The following is a 20402-nucleotide window of genomic DNA, read 5'->3' on the forward strand; positions in this document are numbered from 1 at the left end:
AAGGGAAAGGTAGTTAGTGTCACGACTTCAACCGAGGCAGGCTCTCCTTCCCGTTCGGGTGGCGCTCGGCGGTCGTCGTCACCGGCCTACTAGCTGCCACTGACTCTTTTTCCTCCCCCTCCCTTATGTGTTAATTTGTATCACCTGTGTTCAGGTAGTTGGGAATTAGTGTGGCTTTATTAGTCAGCCAGCCCGTACGCTTCTTTGTGCGGGATTGTTCATTTGTAGCTTTGGATTTCGGGAGTGGACATATGTATTGTGGACTGGGTTTGTCTCCCGTGTTTTGGGACAGTTGTGTATGACACCCAGTAAGTCCGTGTTGGACATTTTGTTTGCCAGTTGGGCATTAAAGAAACAACATATTGAAGCTCTGCTGTTCCTGCGTCTGACTTCACACCCCCCGACGCCCAGGGCGTTACAGAATCCCGCACCACTAAAATGGAGTCAGCAGGAGCAGCAGCCAACCCTCTCCCATCGATGGAGGAACGGGTTCTCCACCACACCACCGTCCTCCATCGGTTCGGATCAGCCATGGACCAAATGATGGAGAGAATGGAGCGATGGGAGAGGAGTGGGCTCCTCTCTCCACCTTCGGCTCCCCCCCCTCAGGACTCTCCATCCCCCGGCTCCAGCGCGCTCCGTCTTACGCTCCCGAGGGATTATGATGGAGCGGCGGCAGGGTGTCAGGGGTTCTTACTCCAACTGGAGCTATACCTGGCCACTGTTCGCCCCACTCCCTCGGGAGCGGAGAGGGTGAGTGTCCTCGTCTCCTGCCTAACGGGTCGTGCTCTGGAGTGGGCCAACGCAGTCTGGAATGGCCCGGACTCAGCGAAGGAGCACTACCCGGAGTTTACCCGTCGTTTTCGTGCCGTGTTTGACCACCCCCCAGAAGGCCGAGCGGCGGGTGAGAGACTATTTCATCTCAAGCAGGAGAAGAGGAGCGCACAGGATTTCGCGCTGGAGTTCCGGACCTTGGCCGCGGGATCAGGGTGGAACGACAGGGCCCTTATTGACCACTACCGGTGTAGTCTCCGGGAGGACGTCCGCAGGGAGCTAGCGTGTCGGGACATCGCTCTTTCTCTGGATGAGCTTATCGACATGTCCATCCGACTGGATAATCTGCTGGCTGCCCGCGGGCGTTCGGAGAGGGTCCTGTGCGTTCCACCACCCAGCGCCCCGGCTCCCATCCCGATGGAGTTGGGAGGGGCCGCGCCTAGGGGTATCGGAGGAGGAGGCTCCCCCTGCACCAGCTGTGGTCGGAGAGGACACACGGCCGATCGGTGCTGGGGGGGTCTGTCTGGGAGTCGAGATGTCAGGCGGAACGCTTCTCGATCACCCCAGGTGAGTCAGCACCAAACTCACTCAGAACCCCCTGTTGGTCACATGTTTGTCTCAATTTTTTTTCTTTATTTTCCCCCCTCTTCCCAGCATAGGGCACTAGTCGATTCAGGTGCAGCTGGGAACTTTATGGATCGCGGACTCGCCCGTAAGTTGGGCGTTCCGCTTGTGCCGATAGATTCTCCCTTTCCCGTGCACTCCCTAGATAGCCGGCCATTAGGGTCAGGGGTGGTCAGGGAGGCCACAGTTCCCCTGGACATGGTGACGCAGGGGAATCATAGGGAACGTATCAGTCTCTATATTATTGATTCGCCTGCGTTTCCAGTGGTGCTGGGTATTCCCTGGTTGGCCCGGCACAATCCCAATATTTCGTGGAGACAGGGGGTTCTCCAGGGGTGGTCAGAGGAGTGTTCTGGAAGGTGTCTGGGAGTTTCCATTGGTGCCACGTCGGTGGAGAGTCCAGACCAGGGTTCCACGGTGCGCATTCCCCCCGAGTATGCCGATTTGGCAATCGCTTTCTGTAAAAAGAAAGCGACGAAATTACCACCACATCGACCGGGCAGGGATTGTGCGATAGATCTCCAGGTTAACGCTGCGCTTCCCAAGAGTCACGTGTACCCTTTGTCCCAAGAGGAGACGTTGGCTATGGAGACATATGTCGCGGAGTCTCTGGGACAGGGGTACATTCGGCCCTCCATCTCACCCGTCTCCTCGAGTTTCTTTTTTGTGAAGAAAAAGGAGGGAGGTTTGCGTCCGTGTATTGATTATAGAGGTCTAAATGCCATCACAGTGGGGTTTAGTTACCCACTACCTCTCATCGCTTCGGCGGTGGAATCATTTCACGGAGCGCAGTTCTTTACAAAACTGGACCTCAGGAGCGCGTACAGTCTGGTGCGTATTCGGAAAGGAGACGAGTGGAAAACCGCATTTAGTACCACATCGGGCCACTATGAGTACTGCGTCATGCCGTATGGGTTAAAGAATGCTCCAGCCGTTTTCCAATCCTTTGTAGACGAGATTCTCAGGGACCTGCACGTGCAGGGGGTAGTTGTGTATATCGATGACATTCTGATCTACTCAACTACTCACGCCGCGCATGTATCTCTGGTACGCAAAGTGCTTGGCAGACTGCTGGAGCATGACCTATACGTCAAGGCTGAGAAGTGTGTGTTCTCCAAACAAGCCGTCTCCTTCCTGGGTTATCGCATTTCCACCTCGGGGGTGGTGGTGGAGAGTGACCGCATAAAGGCCGTGCGTAATTGGCCGACTCCGACCACGGTAAAAGAGGTGCAGCGGTTTTTGGGTTTTGCCAACTACTACCGGAGATTTATCCGGGGTTTTGGCCAGGTAGCGGCTCCCATTACCTCACTGCTAAAGGGGGGCCCGGTGCGGTTGCGGTGGTCAGCGGCGGCGGACGGAGCTTTCAACAGGTTGAAGGCTCTGTTCACGGATGCTCCCGTGTTGGCGCATCCGGATCCCTCTTTAGCATTCATAGTGGAGGTGGACGCGTCCGAGGCTGGGGTGGGTGCCGTGCTATCACAGCGCTCGGGTACGCCACCAAAACTCCGCCCCTGCGCTTTCTTCTCTAGTAAGCTCAGTGCAGCGGAGCGTAACTATGATGTGGGGGATCGGGAGTTGTTAGCGGTGGTCAGGGCTCTGAAGGTGTGGAGACACTGGCTTGAGGGGGCTAAGCACCCCTTTCTCATCTGGACCGACCACCAGAATCTGGAGTATATTCGGGCAGCTCGGAGACTGAACCCACGTCAGGCAAGGTGGGCCATGTTTTTCACCCGGTTTCGGTTCACGTTGTCCTATAGACCCGGCTCTCAAAACGTAAAGGCTGACGCACTGTCCCGCCTTTACGACACGGAGGATAGGACCACCGAACCCACTCCCATCATCCCCGCCTCGAGGCTGATAGCGCCAGTGGTATGGGAGGTGGACTCGGACATCGAGCGGGCGCTACGAGCGGAACCCGCGCCTCCTCAGTGTCCGGCGGGCCGTAAGGACGTACCGCTTGGTGTTCGGGACCGACTGATTCGGTGGGCTCATGTCCTACCCTCCTCGGGTCACCCTGGGGTGACGAGGACAGTGGGGAGCCTTCGGGGGAGGTATTGGTGGCCTACCTTAGCTCGGGACGTTAGGGTTTATGTCTCCTCCTGTTCGGTATGCGCTCAGAGTAAGGCTCCTAGGCACCTTCCTAGAGGGAAGTTGCAACCCCTCCCCGTTCCACAACGGCCATGGTCTCATCTGTCCGTGGACTTCCTGACCGATCTCCCCCCTTCTCAGGGAAACACTACGGTTCTGGTAATTGTGGATCGGTTTTCTAAGTCCTGCCGTCTCCTCCCGTTGCCCGGTATCCCTACTGCCCTACAGACTGCGGAGGCCTTATTCACCCACGTCTTCCGGCACTACGGGGTGCCGGAGGACATCGTTTCTGATCGGGGCCCCCAGTTCACGTCCCGAGTATGGAGGGCGTTCATGGAGCGTCTGGGGGTCACGGTCAGCTTGACTTCCGGTTATCACCCCGAGAGTAATGGGCAGGTGGAGAGAGTGAATCAGGAGGTGGGTAGGTTTCTGCGGTCGTATTGCCAGGACCGGCCAGGGGAGTGGGCGAGATACATTCCCTGGGCCGAGATGGCCCAGAACTCACTACGCCACTCCTCTACTAATGTGTCCCCCTTTCAGTGTGTGTTGGGGTACCAGCCGGTCCTGGCACCATGGCATCCGAGCCAGACCGAGGCTCCTGCGGTGGAGGAGTGGGTACAGCGCTCCAAGGAGACCTGGAGGGCCGTCCAGGAGTCCCTCCAACAAGCTACTAGTAGGCAGAAGAGGAGCGCTGACCGCCACCGCAGTGAGGCCCCCGTGTTTGTACCGGGGGAAAGGGTCTGGCTCTCGACCCGAAACCTACCCCTCCGCTTGCCCTGCCGGAAGCTGGGGCCGCAGTGTGTAGGGCCCTTCAAAGTCCTGAGGAGAATAAACGAGGTGTGTTATCGATTAAAACTCCCTTCCTATTATCGTATTAACCCCTCGTTTCATGTGTCTCTCCTCAGGCCGGTGGTAGCTGGTCCCCTGCAGGACGGTGAGGTGCCGGAGGTCCCTCCCCCCCCTCTGGACATCGAGGGGTCCCCGGCGTACACGATACGGGCCATTCTGGACTCGAGACGCCGGGTGAGGGGCCTGCAGTACCTCGTGGACTGGGAGGGGTACGGTCCGGAGGAGAGGTGCTGGGTACCGGTGGAGGACATTTTGGATCCATCTATGTTAAGGGATTTCCATCGCCTCCATCCGGATCGCCCTGCGCCTCGTCCTCCGGGTCGACCTCGAGGCCGGTGTCGGCGCGCTGCGGGAGCCGCGCGTCAGAGGGGGGGTACTGTCACCACTTCAACCGAGGCAGGCTCTCCTTCCCGTTCGGGTGGCGCTCGGCGGTCGTCGTCACCGGCCTACTAGCTGCCACTGACTCTTTTTCCTCCCCCTCCCTTATGTGTTAATTTGTATCACCTGTGTTCAGGTAGTTGGGAATTAGTGTGGCTTTATTAGTCAGCCAGCCCGTACGCTTCTTTGTGCGGGATTGTTCATTTGTAGCTTTGGATTTCGGGAGTGGACATATGTATTGTGGACTGGGTTTGTCTCCCGTGTTTTGGGACAGTTGTGTATGACACCCAGTAAGTCCGTGTTGGACATTTTGTTTGCCAGTTGGGCATTAAAGAAACAACATATTGAAGCTCTGCTGTTCCTGCGTCTGACTTCACACCCCCCGACGCCCAGGGCGTTACAGTTAGTTAGTTATCTTTGATTCATCTCTCCGTGTTTGTCTTTCAAGCACCCACGTGGGTTTGTATCTTCCTAATATCCAATAAGGAATGGACTTGCAGCACGCAAAGCATCTCAAATAGATCCAAGTTGTATTTTAGCGCTTGGCTACGCAGACGCTCGTTTACTAACACGAGCGGTGTGGGTGAAATGATTGAATAACATGTATGTGCACATTTATTTTGCAACGCTCGCTCACATGCACAACGTGGCCGGTGTGGTTTGCATGTAACAGTATTACAAATACCAAGGTATCCCCACAACCAAAGGGAATTCCCCATGTATTAAACATTGCCAACACTTTTCATTTGTATTTATTTAACATTTATTTAACTAGGCAAGTCAGTTCAGAACAAATTCTTATTTACAATGACGGCCTATTCAGGTACTGCGTGGACGGTTGCTGGGATTAAAATAAATAATATATATATATATATAATAATATAGGACAAAACACACATCACGCCAAGAGAGACAACCCAACACTACATAAAGAAAGACCTAGACAACAATATAGCATGCCAGCAACACATGACAACACAGCATGGTAGCAACACAACATGACAACAACATGGTAGCAACACAACATGGCAGCAGCACAACATGGTAGCAGCACACAACATGGTACAAACATTATTGGGCGCAGACAACAGCACAAAGGGCAAGAAAGTAGAGACAACAATGCATCACGCAAAGCAGCCACAACTGTCAGTAAGAGTGTCCATGATTGAGTCTTTGAATTAAGAAATTGAGGTAAAACTGTCCAGTTTAAGTGTTTGTTGCAGCTCGTTCCAGTAGCTAGCTACAGCGAACTGAAAAGAGGAGCGACCCAGGGATGTGTGTGCTTTGGGGACCTTTAACAGAATGTGACTGGCAGAACGGGTGTTGTATGTGGAGGATGAGTGCTGCAGTAGATATCTCAGATAGGGGGGAGTGAGGCCTAAGAAGGTTTTATAAATAAGCATCAACCAGTGGGTCTTGCGACAGTTATACAGAGATGACCAGTTTACAGAAGAGTATAGAGTGCAGTGATGTGCCCTATAAGGAGCATTGGTGGCACATCTGATGGCCGTATGGTAAAGAACATCTAGCCGCTCGAGAGCACCCTTACCTGCCATAGACAGGTTACTCACTTGGTTCAGCTTTGGCAGGAGACGTGTGGTTGAGTCCCTCCAGAGAGTCACTGCTGTCCTCCTCTAGGATGTAGTCAAAGTTGAGGATGAACATCATGACCATGCCCTCCTCGTTCTTCACTGGGATGATGTGGGTGTTACAAAGGAAGTCAGAGCCTACGGGACAGGAAACAGGAAAAAGAGACACAGGTTTCACACTAGAGTTGATGCTCATTGACATTTAGATATCTTTGTCCAAATAGGATGGTTTGGATAAAGGAAGGTGGGGAAAAAAGAGAACAGAAGGGAAAGGTCAAGAGAGAAATGTTTCTGGTGTGTGATCTTCTCAAATATTGATATACATCTTTGGAAAAAAGGTCCTCATTTGGTAAACATTGTGTTATTCCAAACTAAAAGTATTTAGTAAGAAGCCCTATATGAATTCAATCCATTATTATCAGAAGTATGTTGAGGCTGGTAAAACATTATTACTGTTAACATTATACTATCCAAAGAGATTCTCATTGTCATTCAGCATTCAGTCTTCCTCCCTAATTCTTAGTCCCTTCCTGTGGATGAGCGATCACTGAAACCCCAAAATGGATTGTGTTAATACCAATTATGGTTCGATGCAATCAACCTAATCTCTGTCTCATTAAGGACATTTAAGTCATCACCGGGACTCAAATAAACGAGACGACGTCATCCCTTCAAGTGTAATTAACATGTTAATGTTCCCCATTCATCACAAGGCAGCATCGCCCCAAAGGTTAGCGGTGGTTTGTGATCGAAGCCCAGTGGGCAGGGTATGGACGGCGCATCCCGTATGAAAAAGGAAAACGATGCACTTCAAACACTCTGGGTTATATTGAGATTGAAATAGCAGACAACAACACTAAAATAGTCCCACAGGTGTATTTCAAGCACACTGAAAACCCTGAATGTGCATTACAAATGATAAGCCATGCAGTACGCTTGCATTGGTCACTGTGTCAAAATGAATGAGGGACACTGAGAGATGAGAGTGAAGACAAATAGATTATGTTCAACTTTTCCTCTGCCTACAATGGAGGTGGAATCTCTGTCATGGCCTGTGTCACAGGCGTATGTTTTATATATCGATCATATGGCATCTCTTCTCTTAAAGTGCTTCTCTCTCAAGCGCAAGTAGATCAAAGTCCTGCTGTCACCGCCAGCCTATTAATAGCTCAGCATGGTCCCACGAGGCAACCAGCCCTGACAGTTTTACGCCATGAAAAACACACATTACCGCCAGGAAACACACACATTTACATTTCACCAGACACTCTTATTCAGAGTGACTTACAGTAGTGAGTGCATACGTTCTAATACCTCTTTCATACCGGTCCCCCGTGGGAATCGAACCCACAACCCTGGTGCTGCAAGCGCCCTGCTCTACCAACTGAGCTACAAAAACACACACATACTTACCACACCAACAAACACACACTTACAACACACAAACATAGACACACACTTACAACACCAACAAACACCCACTTACAACACACACACAAACGCAGACACACACACACACACACACGCACGCACGCATGCAAGTAAGCACACACATACACACACACACACACGACCAAGAAACACTACCCTGTCCCCTCCTGTCTGTGTCACCAAACAACAACAACAACACCAGCGACCGACCAACCGTCCGATTGTTCTCCCCTCATTGGGGCTTCATAATCTATTTGGGGCCCCAGAATTCTCTAGGCCCTAATAGTAAGTCAGTGCCAGCAATATGGGACAGAGCCACAAATTAAAGGGGAAACAGGATTTACTATACAGCCTTTGTGTTATTTCGGTGGGTAGCGTTTGTACAGTATAAATTAATGTGTTTGGAGACAGGGGTGTGTGTGGAGGCTGGGGTGTGTATGGAGGCTGGGGTGTGTGTGGAAGCTGGGGTGTGTGTGGAGGCTGGGGTGTGTATGGAGGCTGGGGTGTGTGTGGAAGCTGGGGTGTGTGTGGAGGCTGGGGTGTGTATGGAGGCTGGGGTGTGTGTGTTGTGAGGGTGTGATGATAATGATGGTGCTTTATAAACATGTCATCGTGTAATCTGGACTGACCTTGGTGACACTAGATTTGCATGTCTGTCTTTGCATGTGGGTGTGCTTCTGTGTGTGTCTGAGCGTGGCTCTGCGTTGTGGCGTGTGTGGGTTAAATCAATCTCTCTCAAGTTCAAATTATTCAAATGAGAGTTATTATCACGAAGGAGTCATGAATGGACCAATCCCATATGTAGCACTGCAGAAATCCCATATCAAGCACGGGGTACAAATGCATGCAAAATACAAGCACACTCTATCCACATGTCTGTCTGTCTGTCTGTCTGTCTGTCTGTCTGTCTGTCTGTCTGTCTGTCTGTCTGTCTGTCTGTCTGTCTGTCTGTCTGTCTGTCTGTCTGTCTGTCTGTCTGTCTGTCTGTCTGTCTGTCTGTCTGTCTGTCTGTCTGTCTGTCTGTCTGTCTCAGTCCCTCTGTAACGGCTATCGTCATATTCCTCCTCCTCGGACGAGGAGAGGCGAGAAGGATCGGACCAATACGCGGAGTGGTTAGTGTTCATGATGAATGATTTATTATAACGGAAAAACTGAACACTGAAAATACAAAACAAATAAACGAAGTGCAGAAAACAGATACAGTACCGTGTGGTGAAAAACACAAACACGGAAACAAACACCCACAAAACACACGTGAAACCCAGGCTGCCTAAGTATGATTCTCAATCAGGGACAACGATTGACAGCTGCCTCTGATTGAGAATCATACCAGGCCGAACACAAAAATCCCAACATAGAAAATCAACCATAGACAAACCCACCCAACTCACGCCCTGACCAACTAAAATAAATACAAGACAAAGGAAAACGTGACACCCTCTTCCTTTCCCAGCCCTATCTTCATCTATCTCTCTATCCCTCCCTCTCTCTCTCTCTCTCTCTGTGATGTGAGAAATAAGATATCCACCCAGTCTTCAGGAAGACACCTGATGTATTATAAACAGACTGATCAAAAGATCACCGCAGGTGCTGATGCTAATTTCTGCTTGTCCGCCTGCATATTCAGTCTCAACAGCAGATCTGACACACACGCACGCCCACGCACGCACGCACGCCCACGCACGCACGCACGCACGCACGCACGCACGCACGCACGCACGCACGCACGCACGCACGCACGCACGCACGCACACACACACACACACACACACACACACACACACACACACACACACACACACACACACACACACACACACACAGCCTACCAGTGGCACTAATTAGGCGGATGTTCCCTGTCCAACTAAATGTAATAGGCCATGATGAAGCTGATTTCCATGGTGCTATGTAATGGGAGAACACACCTGTAAATACAATACATCACTGAGGAAGATCAGGGCCTGTATTCATGAAGTGTCTCAGAGTAGGAGTGCTGATCTACGATCAGGTCCTCTCTGTCTGTTCAATCTTGTGAAAATGGGCGCTGGTCTTTACAGTATTGTACCTAGTGGGTATTTCTGTATACAGTAACATACAACCGCAGTATTGGAAACTTACTATAGTACAATTCCGTCTATCTTGTTTAGTTAAAAAATAACATGAAGATATTTTTTGGATTCAAGTAATGATTTAGCATTTGAACGATTTAACGTTCTTCCTCCCCCTACAATCTCTCTCTACTTAGTCAGAGGAGGGGGCTGAAATCAGCTGTTTCCAGCTACAATAGTAATTTACAACATTAACAATGTCTAGCTAGTGATGGCCAAATGTTATGGCTATACATGCCACAGCAGATGTAAATGACAGGAAGAGAGAAAAGACAATGTGTTTTTATTCAAATTACATTGACGGTAGTTAATTGAAAAGCAACAATGATCTCACAAATTCAAGATACATTTCGATGTTTGTCCAACTGCAGCATTCGCCACGTTGAGAAAAGTTCAGGAAAAGGACGATTCCTAATAATTTATGTTATTTCTCCTATCCCAGTCAAGTTTTCGACGTCTAGTGTAAATGAGTCAGAAACATTTTCAACTGCTACTGTAGTGACTGAAGCCTTGAAATCCATTTGATGAACAACAGGGGGTTTGGGAGTGTGTTCCATCATTCTGAGTTGAAAGGTTGTGTGTGTGTGTGTGTGTGTGTGTGTGTGTGTGTGTGTGTGTGTGTGTGTGTGTGTGTGTGTGTGTGTGTGTGTGTGTGTGTGTGCGTGTGAATACACAACAAAGTGTCCTATGTGTGCTTACTGCTCATAATTAAATATAGCATTTGGGGAAATTTCCGTTTCAAGATGCTGGAAAATGTCATTAGATTCTATTTCCACTATCAATAATTAAAACAATGGTGTTCATCAAGAGGCTCCATCGCAGCAGCTGAAGCACACAGGCAGTCAGTCCCTGGTCCCTTTAATAGAGAATCATCAACCCTGTCAAGTCATCTTCTCTCTCTGTCTCTCTCTCTCTATCTCTCTGTCTGTCTGTCTGTCAGTCTCTCTCTCTGCCCCCCCCCCCCCCCCCCCCCACTCCCTCTCCCCCTCCATCTCTGCCAGTTCCACAGCTTCTACCAACTACACTACAGTACAACAACCCACCTAGGAGATAATTGCGTATGGATAGTTCTTGACAGATGGTTCCATAGATAGGTATATACTGTGAACGTCCCTGCAGTGGGAGTCATTTTAGATTGCACTCTCAGAGGACAGGGATGGTGGTGGGAAGTTAGAGTAGCGGGAGGTAGGGAAGTGACACTGATGAGAGCTGAGGCGTGCAGCAATGGTGGAGCTAACTGATGGTTGGTACCGTATTGGCCTGAGGGCAGAAACCACAGTAGAAGCTAATTCCTGACAGCTGCCAGTGCAGGGGAGAGGGAGAGAGCTGTTTCAGGAGCTGCTCGGGACGAGATTATTTCACCTCCGGAGTGAAAGTCGCAGTCCCTCTTCTAGTTAACCTGTGCACTGTACAGTACCGCACTTCAATTCCAAGTTGTCGTCGCGATTAGATGTTTTTAAGGCAATTGACAAGGAAAGGAGGAAGGAGAATCCACATGCTGCTTGGTCCTTTTTGATCTGTGTATCATTTCCTACTCCAGCACCCGCATGTTGGATGTGCATGTTCCTCCTTTCTCTTCAATTGTCAAAGCTTCCTTAATGGTCGACTAGACGCTTTCCGCCCACCTTCAGAGAGAGAGAGAGAGAGACACTCAAGCAGCCCATGGAGGCTCCAGAAATGTAATCCTCCCTCCAGGGGACATTTAAAAACACAAAGAGAGGAGAGCAACTGATCCTGGATGGAAGGGAATGCGTTACTCTAGCCCAGGGTTTCCCCTATGTCCTAACTCCATTAGGCGGGCCCCTCCCATGCAGCTCTGTGTCCTTGCTCTGGTTTGTATTCGCTAATGCACAACGTAGCAAAACGCTTCGCAACTAAAAAACAAGCGTTTGTTATTGGACCGGTTCAGGTAGTTGCTCCCTGTTTCCGTCCATTTTTCTTTAGTTTGGTGCCTGGTAAATACGACCCTGTCTATGTCCTCAATGGATTGATGAGGTGATGCTACTTTTGTTTTGTTAATCTGTTGGATGCATTCAGCACCATACAGTGTCCCTGCAAACGCAAATGGCCGACTTGTCTAGAAAACCATGGAGAGTGATTGAAGACTCAGTGGGTTCTAGAAAGAGCCGAGCTCTGAATGGAGCAAGAAATACACCGAGTATACAAAAAACATTAAGAAGATGACATAGACTGACCAGGTGAATCCAGGTGAAAGCCATGATCCCTTATTGATGTCACTTGTTAAATCCACTTCAATCAGTGTAGATGAAGGGGAGGAGACAGGTTAAAGAAGGATTTTTAAGCCTTGAGACAATTGAGACATGGATTGTGTACGTGTGCCATTCCCGAAGGTGAATGAGCAAGACAAAATATTTAAGTGCCTTTGAACGGGGTATCGTAATAGGTGGCAGGCACACCGGTTTGTGTCAAGAACTGCACTCTGCTGGGTTTTTCACACTCAACAGTTCCCTGTGTGTATCAAGAATGGTCCACCACCCAAAGGACATCCAGCCAGCTTGACACAACTGTGGGAAGCATTGGAGTCAACATGGGCCAGCAACTCAATATTAGGAAGGTGTTCCCAATGTCTGGTATACTCAGTGTATACATCATCACACTCCAGACAAAATCAGACTAGTCACATGCTGGCGCTACATAGGCGCTGCATAAAGCATAAGCTACCATCGTTTTTCCAAAGAGGCTGATTTACACTTGAGTAGGCTTCAACATACGACATGCTCATTTCAGTATTTTACAGATGTTGAAATGTAGAGGACACCTGCTGGAAATGTGTTGGCTTCTAGCTATTTGTACCTAACACATACACAATACAGTATCTTTTTCATTCAATGTCACTTCTTCACCGTTTGACCGAGTCCAAACTTTCAAGTAAGGAAAGTCTATGGCCGTGTCCAAATACCCGTACTTATCCATGTCTTTAGTCCACGTTTTGAGTGTCGAGCACTGAAACACAGTTATCATACAGCTCATAGCCTTCCTTTGGAGAGTAACGCTTGACGCAGGTTCAAATGGACAGAAATGAGGAGAAATAGCAAGCAGTAAATGTCAGCGTTTTGCCAATGCAAATGTGGGCGTCAACTCTAATGGAGAAGAATGGCAGAAATGATGAAGGGATGAAATAGGTCGGGGTGCCCGGGGCGTTCTCTTATGGCATTGGAGGGTTGGCTGATTTGATCTCCGTCAAAGGCCGTCCTTGGGCTGGGCTAAAGTGTGGATGCCAGCTTGGCATTTAGCATTAGTAATGGACTGGTGACTTCCTGTGAGGCAAGCCCAGAGTTGGGTAGGATACTTTCTAAATGTAATCCGTTACAGTTACTAGTTACCTGTCCAAAATTGTAATCTGTAACATAACTTTTGGACTCCCCAAACTCAGTAACATAATCTGATTACATTCAGTTACTTTTAGATTGCTTTCCCCTTAAGAGGCATGAGAAGAAGACACAAATGTATGTTACCAATTGAACGGCATCAATTGCTGGATAAATCTATGTTAAAGTTTACATAGCTGGACATGTATGGATGTTACATTTTACTTTATGGGTTGGTTATGAAGGCTTCTTCTAACCCATCGCTTTCTACTACATATAATAATACGATTAAATGATATCTTTACATTAAAAACCAAAGTCAGAATTCCGCTCATTCCATTAAATGTTATACCACTTGATCTTCAAGAATAGGACTTGGAAATATGGCAGTATAGATTAGCCACATTTTCTTACCTGAGCATAACCCCAAAACTAAGGACTCATTAGCCAGCCTAACTCGGTTTATGATTTCGTTGTCATGGAGGACTGACTTGGCTCATTGATAAGAGTTTAAAAATAAATGCTGCACTCATGGAATGGCATTCTTTAAGCACAACTGAAAAGTGCTATTTACATGTGAAAAATGAATGACATACGCTTCATTTGCTTTAGGCCTATCGTTTAAAGTGTACAGTCGTGGCCAAAAGTTTTGAGAATGACACAAATATACATTTTCAAAGTCTGCTGCCTCAGTTTGTATGATGGCAATTTGCATATACTCCAGAATGTTATGAAGAGTGATCAGATGAATTGCAATTCATTGCAACGTCCCTCTTTGCCATGCAGATTAACTGAATCCAAAAAAAAAACATTTCCACTGCTTTTCAGCCCTGCCACAAAAGGACCAGCTGACATCATGTCAGTGATTCTCTCGTTAACACATGTGTGAGTGTTGACGAGGACTAGGCTGGAGATCACTCTGTCACGCTGATTGAGTTCGAATAACAGACTGGAAGCTTCAAAAGGAGGGTGGTCCTTGGAATCATTGTTCTTCCTCTGTCAACCATGGTTACCTGCAAGGAAACACGTGCCGTCATCATTGCTTTGCACAAAAAGGACTTCACTGGCAAGGATATTGCTGCCAGTAAGATTGCACCTAAATCAACCATTTATCGGATCATCAAGAACTTCAAGGAGAGTTGTTCAAATGTTGTGAAAAAGGCTTCAGGGCGCCCAAGAAGGTCCAGCAAGTGCCAGGACCGTCTCCTAAAGTTGATTCAGCTGTGGGATCGGAGCACGACCAGTACAGAGCTTGCTCAGGAATGGCAGCAGGCAGGTGTGAGTGCATCTGCACGCACAGTGAGGCAAAGACTTTTGGAGGATTGGCTGGTGTCAAGAAGGGCAGCAAACATCAGGGACAGACTGATATTCTGCAAAAGGTACAGGTATTGAACTCTGATGACTCCCCTTTCCGATTGTTTGGGGCATCCGGAAAAAAGCTTGTCCGGAGAAGACAAGGTGAGTGCTACCATCGGTCCTGTGTCATGCCAACAGTAAAGCATCCTGAGACCATTCATGTGTGGGGTTGCTTCTCAGCCAAAGGAGTGGGCTCACTCACAATTTTGCCTAAGAACACAGCCATGAATAAAGAATGGTACTAACACATCCTCCGAGAGCAACTTCTCCCAACCATCCAGGAACAGTTTGGTGACGAACAATGCCTTTTCCAGCATGATGGAGCACCTTGCCATAAGGCAAAAGTGATAATTAAGTGGCTCGGGGAACAAAACATCAATATGTTGAGTCCATGGCCAGGAAACTCCCCAGACCTTAATCCCATTGAGAACTTGTGGTCAATCTTCAAGAGGCGGGTGGACAAACAAAACCCCGCAAATTCTGACAAACTCCAAGCATTGATTATGCAAGAATGGGCTGCCATCAGTCAGGATGTCGCCCAGAAGTTAATTGACAGCATGCCAGCATCCAGCGCCGACAGAAATGGCCGCCTCGCTTCGCGTTCCTAGGAAACTATGCAGTATTTTGTTTTTTTACATGTTATTTCTTACATTGGTACCCCAGGTAATCTTAGGTTTCATTACATACAGTCGGGAGGAACTACTGAATATAAGAGCAACGTCAACTCACCATCATTACGACCAGGAAAATGACTTTCCCGAAGCGGATCCTGTGTTTTGCCTTCCACCCAGGACAATGGATCTGATCCCAGCAGGCGAACCTAATCAACGTCGCCGTAAAAGGGGCAAACGAAGCGTTCTTCTGGTCAGGCTCCGGAGACGGGCACATCGCGCACCACTCCCTACTCGCCAATGTCCAGTCTCTTGACAACAAGGTTGATGAAATCCGAGCAAGGGTTGCCTTCCAGAGGGACATCAGAGACTGTAACGTTCTTTGCTTCACGGAAACATGGCTCACTCGAGAGACGCTATCGGAGTCGTTGCAGCCAGCTGGTTTCTTCACGCATCGCGCCGACAGAAACAAGCATCTTTCTGGTAAGAAGAGGGGCGGGGGGGTATGCCTTATGATTAACGAGACGTGGTGTGATCATAACAACATACAGGAACTCAAGTCCTTCTGTTCACCTGACTTAGAATTCCTCACAATCAAATGTCGACCGCATTATCTACCAAGGGAATTCTCTTCGATTATAATCACAGCCGTATATATTCCCCCCCAAGCAGACACATTGATGGCCCTGAACGAACTTCTTTTGACTCTATGGAAACTGGAAACCATATATCCTGAGGCTGCATTCATTGTAGCTGGGGATTTTATCAAGGCTAATCTGAAAACAAGACTCCCTAAATTCTATCAGCATATCGATTGCGCAACCAGGGCTGGTAAAACCCTGGATCATTGTTATTCTAACTTCCGCGACGCATATAAGGCCCTCCCCCGCCCTCCTTTCGGAAAAGCTGACCACGAATCAATTTTGTTGCTTCCAGCCTACAGACAGAAACTAAAACAAGAAGCTCCCGCGCTCAGGTCTGTTCAACGCTGGTCCGACCAATCTGATTCCACGCTTCAAGACTGCTTCGATCAAGTGGATTGGGATATGTTCCGCATTGCGTCCAACAACAACATTGACGAATACGCTGATTCGGTGAGCGAGTTCATTAGAAAGTGCATCGGCGATGTTGTATCCACAGCAACTTTTAAAACATTCCCAAACCAGAAACCGTGGATTGATGGCAGCATTCGCGCAAAACTGAAAGCGCGAACCACTGCTTTTAACCGGGCAAGGTGACCGGAAACATGACCGAATACAAACAGTGTAGCTATTCCCTCCGCAAGGCAATCAAACAAGCTAAGCGTCAGTATAGAGACAAAGTAGAGTTGCAATTCAACGGCTCAGACACAAGAGGTATGTGGCAGGGTCTACAGTCAATCACGGATTACAAAAAGATAACCAGCCCCGTCGCGGACCAGGATGTCTTGCTCCCAGACAGACTAAATAACTTCTTTGCTCGCTTTGAGGACAATACAGTGCCACTGACACGGCCCGCTACCAAAACCTGCGGACTCTCCTTCACTGCAGCCGACGTGAGTAAAACATTTAAACGTGTTAACCCTCGCAAGGCTGCAGGCCCAGACGGCATCCCCAGCCTCGTCCTCAGAGCATGCGCAGACCAGCTGGCTGGCGTGTTTACGGACATATTCAATCAATCCTTATCCCAGTCTGCTGTTCCCACATGCTTCAAGAGGGCCACCATTGTTCCTGTTCCCAAGAAAGCTAAGGTAACTGAGCTAAACGACTACCGCCCCGTAGCACTCACTTCCGTCATCATGAAGTGCTTTGAGAGACTAGTCAAGGACCATATCACCTCCACCCTACCTGACACCCTAGACCCACTCCAATTTGCTTACCGCCCCAATAGGTCCACAGACGACGCAATCGCAACCACACTGCCCTAACCCATCTGGACAAGAGGAATACCTATGTGAGAATGCTGTTCATCGACTACAGCTCAGCATTTAACACCATAGTACCCTGCAAACTCGTCATCAAGCTCGAGACCCTGGGTCTCAACCCCGCCCTGTGCAACTGGGTACTGGACTTCCTGACGGGCCGCCCCCAGGTGGTGAGGGTAGGTAACAACATCTCCACCCCGCTGATCCTCAACACTGGGGCCCCACAAGGGTGCGTTCTGAGCCCTCTCATGTACTCCCTGTTCACCCACGACTGCGTGGCCATGCACGCCTCCAACTCAATCATCAAGTTTGAGGACGACACTACAGTGGTAGGCTTGATTACCAACAACGACGAGACGGCCTACAGGGAGGAGGTGAGGGCCTTCGGAGTGTGGTGTCAGGAAAATAACCTCACACTCAAGGTCAACAAAACAAAGGAGATGATTGTGTTGTGGACTTCCGGAAACAGCAGAGGGAGCACCCCCCTATCCACATCGACGGGACAGTAGTGGAGAGGGTAGTAAGTTTTAAGTTCTTCGGCATACACATCACGGACAAACTGAATTGGTCCACCCACAAAGACAGCGTTGTGAAGAAGGCGCAGCAGCGCCTCTTCAACCTCAGGAGGCTGAAGAAATTCGGCTTGTCACCAAAAGCACTCACAAACATCTACAGATGCACAATGAAGAGCATCCTGTCGGGCTGTATCACCGCCTGGTATGGCAACTGCTCCGCCCACAACCGTAAGGCTCTCCAGAGGGTAGTGAGGTCTGCACAAAGCATCACTGGGGGCAAACTACCTGCCCTCCAGGACACCTACACCGCCCGATGTCACAGGAAGGCCATAAAGATCATCAAGGACAACAACCACCCGAGCCACTGCCTGTTCACCCCGCTATCATCCAGAAGGCGAGGTCAGTACAGGTGCATCAAAAAAAGGACAGAGAGACTGAAAAACAGCTTCTTTCTCAAGGCCATCAGACTGTTAAACAGCCACCACTAACATTGAGTGGCTGCTGCCAACATACTGAGTCAACTCCAGCTCACTTTAATAATGGAAATTGATGGAAATTGATCAAAAATGTATCACTAGCCACTTTAAACAATGCCACTTAATATAATGTATATGTATATACTGTACTCTATATCATCTACTGCATCTTGCCATCTTTATGTAATACATGTATCACTAGCCACTTTAAACTATGCCACTTTATGTATATATACCCTACATTACTCATCTCATATGTATAGACTGTACTCGATACCATCTACTGCATCTTGCCTATGCCGTTCTGTACCATCACTCATTCATATATCTTTATGTACATATTCTTTATCCCTTTACACTTGTGTATAAGTGTGTGTATAAGGTAGTAGTTGTGGAATTGTTAGGTTAGATTACTCGTTGGTTATTACTGCATTGTCGAAACTAGAAGCACAAGCATTTCGCTACACTCGCATTAACATCTGCTAACCATGTGTATGTGACAAATCAAATTTTATTTTATTTTATTTGATTGCAAAGGTCTTGAAAAAGAAGGGTCAACACTACAAATATTGGCTCTTTGCATCAACTTCATGTAATTGTCAATAAAAGCCTTTGACACTTATGAAAGGCTTGTAATTATACTTCAGTATTCCATAGTAACATCTGACAAAAATATCTAAAGACACTGAAGCAGCAAACTTTGTGGAAATTAATATTTGTGTCATTCTTAAAACTTTTGGCCACAACTGTACACCTACGCCTATATTCATTTCACTGACAACCCTAAGAGGAGATATCTAAGCTCATTTGGAAATATTGATTTCCATATGTAGAATATATATCGAAATGGAGAGTGTATAACCTACAAAATATTTTTCTTATCCCTGCCAATATGTCGTTTGGCTGATCTCCTTTGACGGTAGCTTGCTGGGCAGGGTGTTGTTTTGCAGGGATCTGGTGCACTGCTAGGATCTGGATAAGCTAGCCTCTAGGACTGTAGCCATATGGGGAGAGGATGGAGGGAAAATATGAGGAGAGAAAATAGGGGGGATGGAGGGAAGAGAGAGGAGGAGAGAGAAGAGGGGAGATGGAGGGAAGAGAGAGGAGGAGAGAGAAGAGGGGGGATGGAGGGAAGAGAGAGGAGGAGAGAGAAGGGGGAAGAATACCGCCTGCCTGGCTGGCTACTTTGTTTGCTGCTTGGAGGCTGTTGTAATGCCATCAAGTCAGTCAATCAGTCAGTCAATCAGTCAGTCAGTCAAAGCAATACATAGATTTTGTTCCTGTTCAGAAGTAACACACCTGTTTCAAAAATACAACAAATCAACAAGGATCTCATTCATTGATTCAGATGTTTAAAAGCCTGAACACCCTGCCCTACATCCATCCATACTCAGCCAGGCATGGCATCCCCTAGGGTAGAGTTCTGCATCAGGTCGGATACCCATGGTTCCCCGCGGGTGACATTTGTGGAGATAAAATATAGGAGTGTCTACAGATGTTAGATCTTAATTTGATCACCCTGTTGCAGGATAACTCTCTTCTAGTGTATTTCTGGTTAAAAAAAGACTTCTTAAAGTTTGTCATTTCCACTTTGAAAACAATTTTTTTATCAACTCCTACAAAAATGTCCATTAATTAGAATCCACATAATAATTCACATTTCAGTGTTAGTGCTGGATTATTTTCCTGCTGTAGCAAACAGGTCCAAATTAAGATCCTACATCTGTATATGGTGTCTTACACGGGCATGGCCCTATGTAGGCTACCCTATGGCTAAGTCTTAGGCATATCCAGTATCACAACTAGGGCACTAATGACAATTAACAGAATTAAGAACAGAATTCTCAATTTCTTTTGACAAAACGTATCATTGAACGTCCCATAATCCCTTGAACAGCACGAACAGCACGACTCAGCAATCTGCCCATCTCATGAGAATGGAATTGACAATCGTCATGGCTACAGTGAGCTCCAGTGCTTCAGGTGCTGGTAGAGACATGCCATGATAGATTAGAGAAGAGGACAAGAGAATATATGTTGGCTGGTTCCATCCTCCATCTGTTGCTATGACAACACTATGCGGTAACTCTGTGACTAAAACAATCTCTGGTTTAGGGGTACATGAGGAGGGGGAGGGGCACAATAGGCAAGAGAGGAATTCATTGTGAAATGAAACTGATTTCCAAATGGTCATGCAAAGACACAGCGGAAAATTTGCACCAAATGAAGTAGCCTGAAATAAATTATTTTACTGTTTCCTTCTACAGTAGGCCTACATTGTACACCCAATGTAGGAAGTGCTTATATTTGTCCTGTTTCACACAATGTATTGTCATACATAACCAACCAATGCAAGAGTTTGCTTATTGCT

The 20402-nt window shown here is 48.0% G+C and overlaps 1 protein-coding gene across 1 annotated transcript in view; it reads right to left on the reverse strand.

Moving 5' to 3' along the window:
• Positions 1–20402, reverse strand: part of LOC120033214 (potassium voltage-gated channel subfamily H member 7-like) — a 100593-nt gene that overhangs the window by 73174 nt on the left and 7017 nt on the right. The window contains exon 3 of the mRNA XM_038979497.1: positions 6285–6440. Coding sequence (XP_038835425.1) covers positions 6285–6440 — 156 coding nt within the window. The remainder of the gene's footprint in view (positions 1–6284; positions 6441–20402) is intronic.

Source organism: Salvelinus namaycush, chromosome 40 (assembly GCF_016432855.1).
Source record: "Salvelinus namaycush isolate Seneca chromosome 40, SaNama_1.0, whole genome shotgun sequence".
Taxonomy (NCBI): Eukaryota; Metazoa; Chordata; class Actinopteri; order Salmoniformes; family Salmonidae; genus Salvelinus; species Salvelinus namaycush.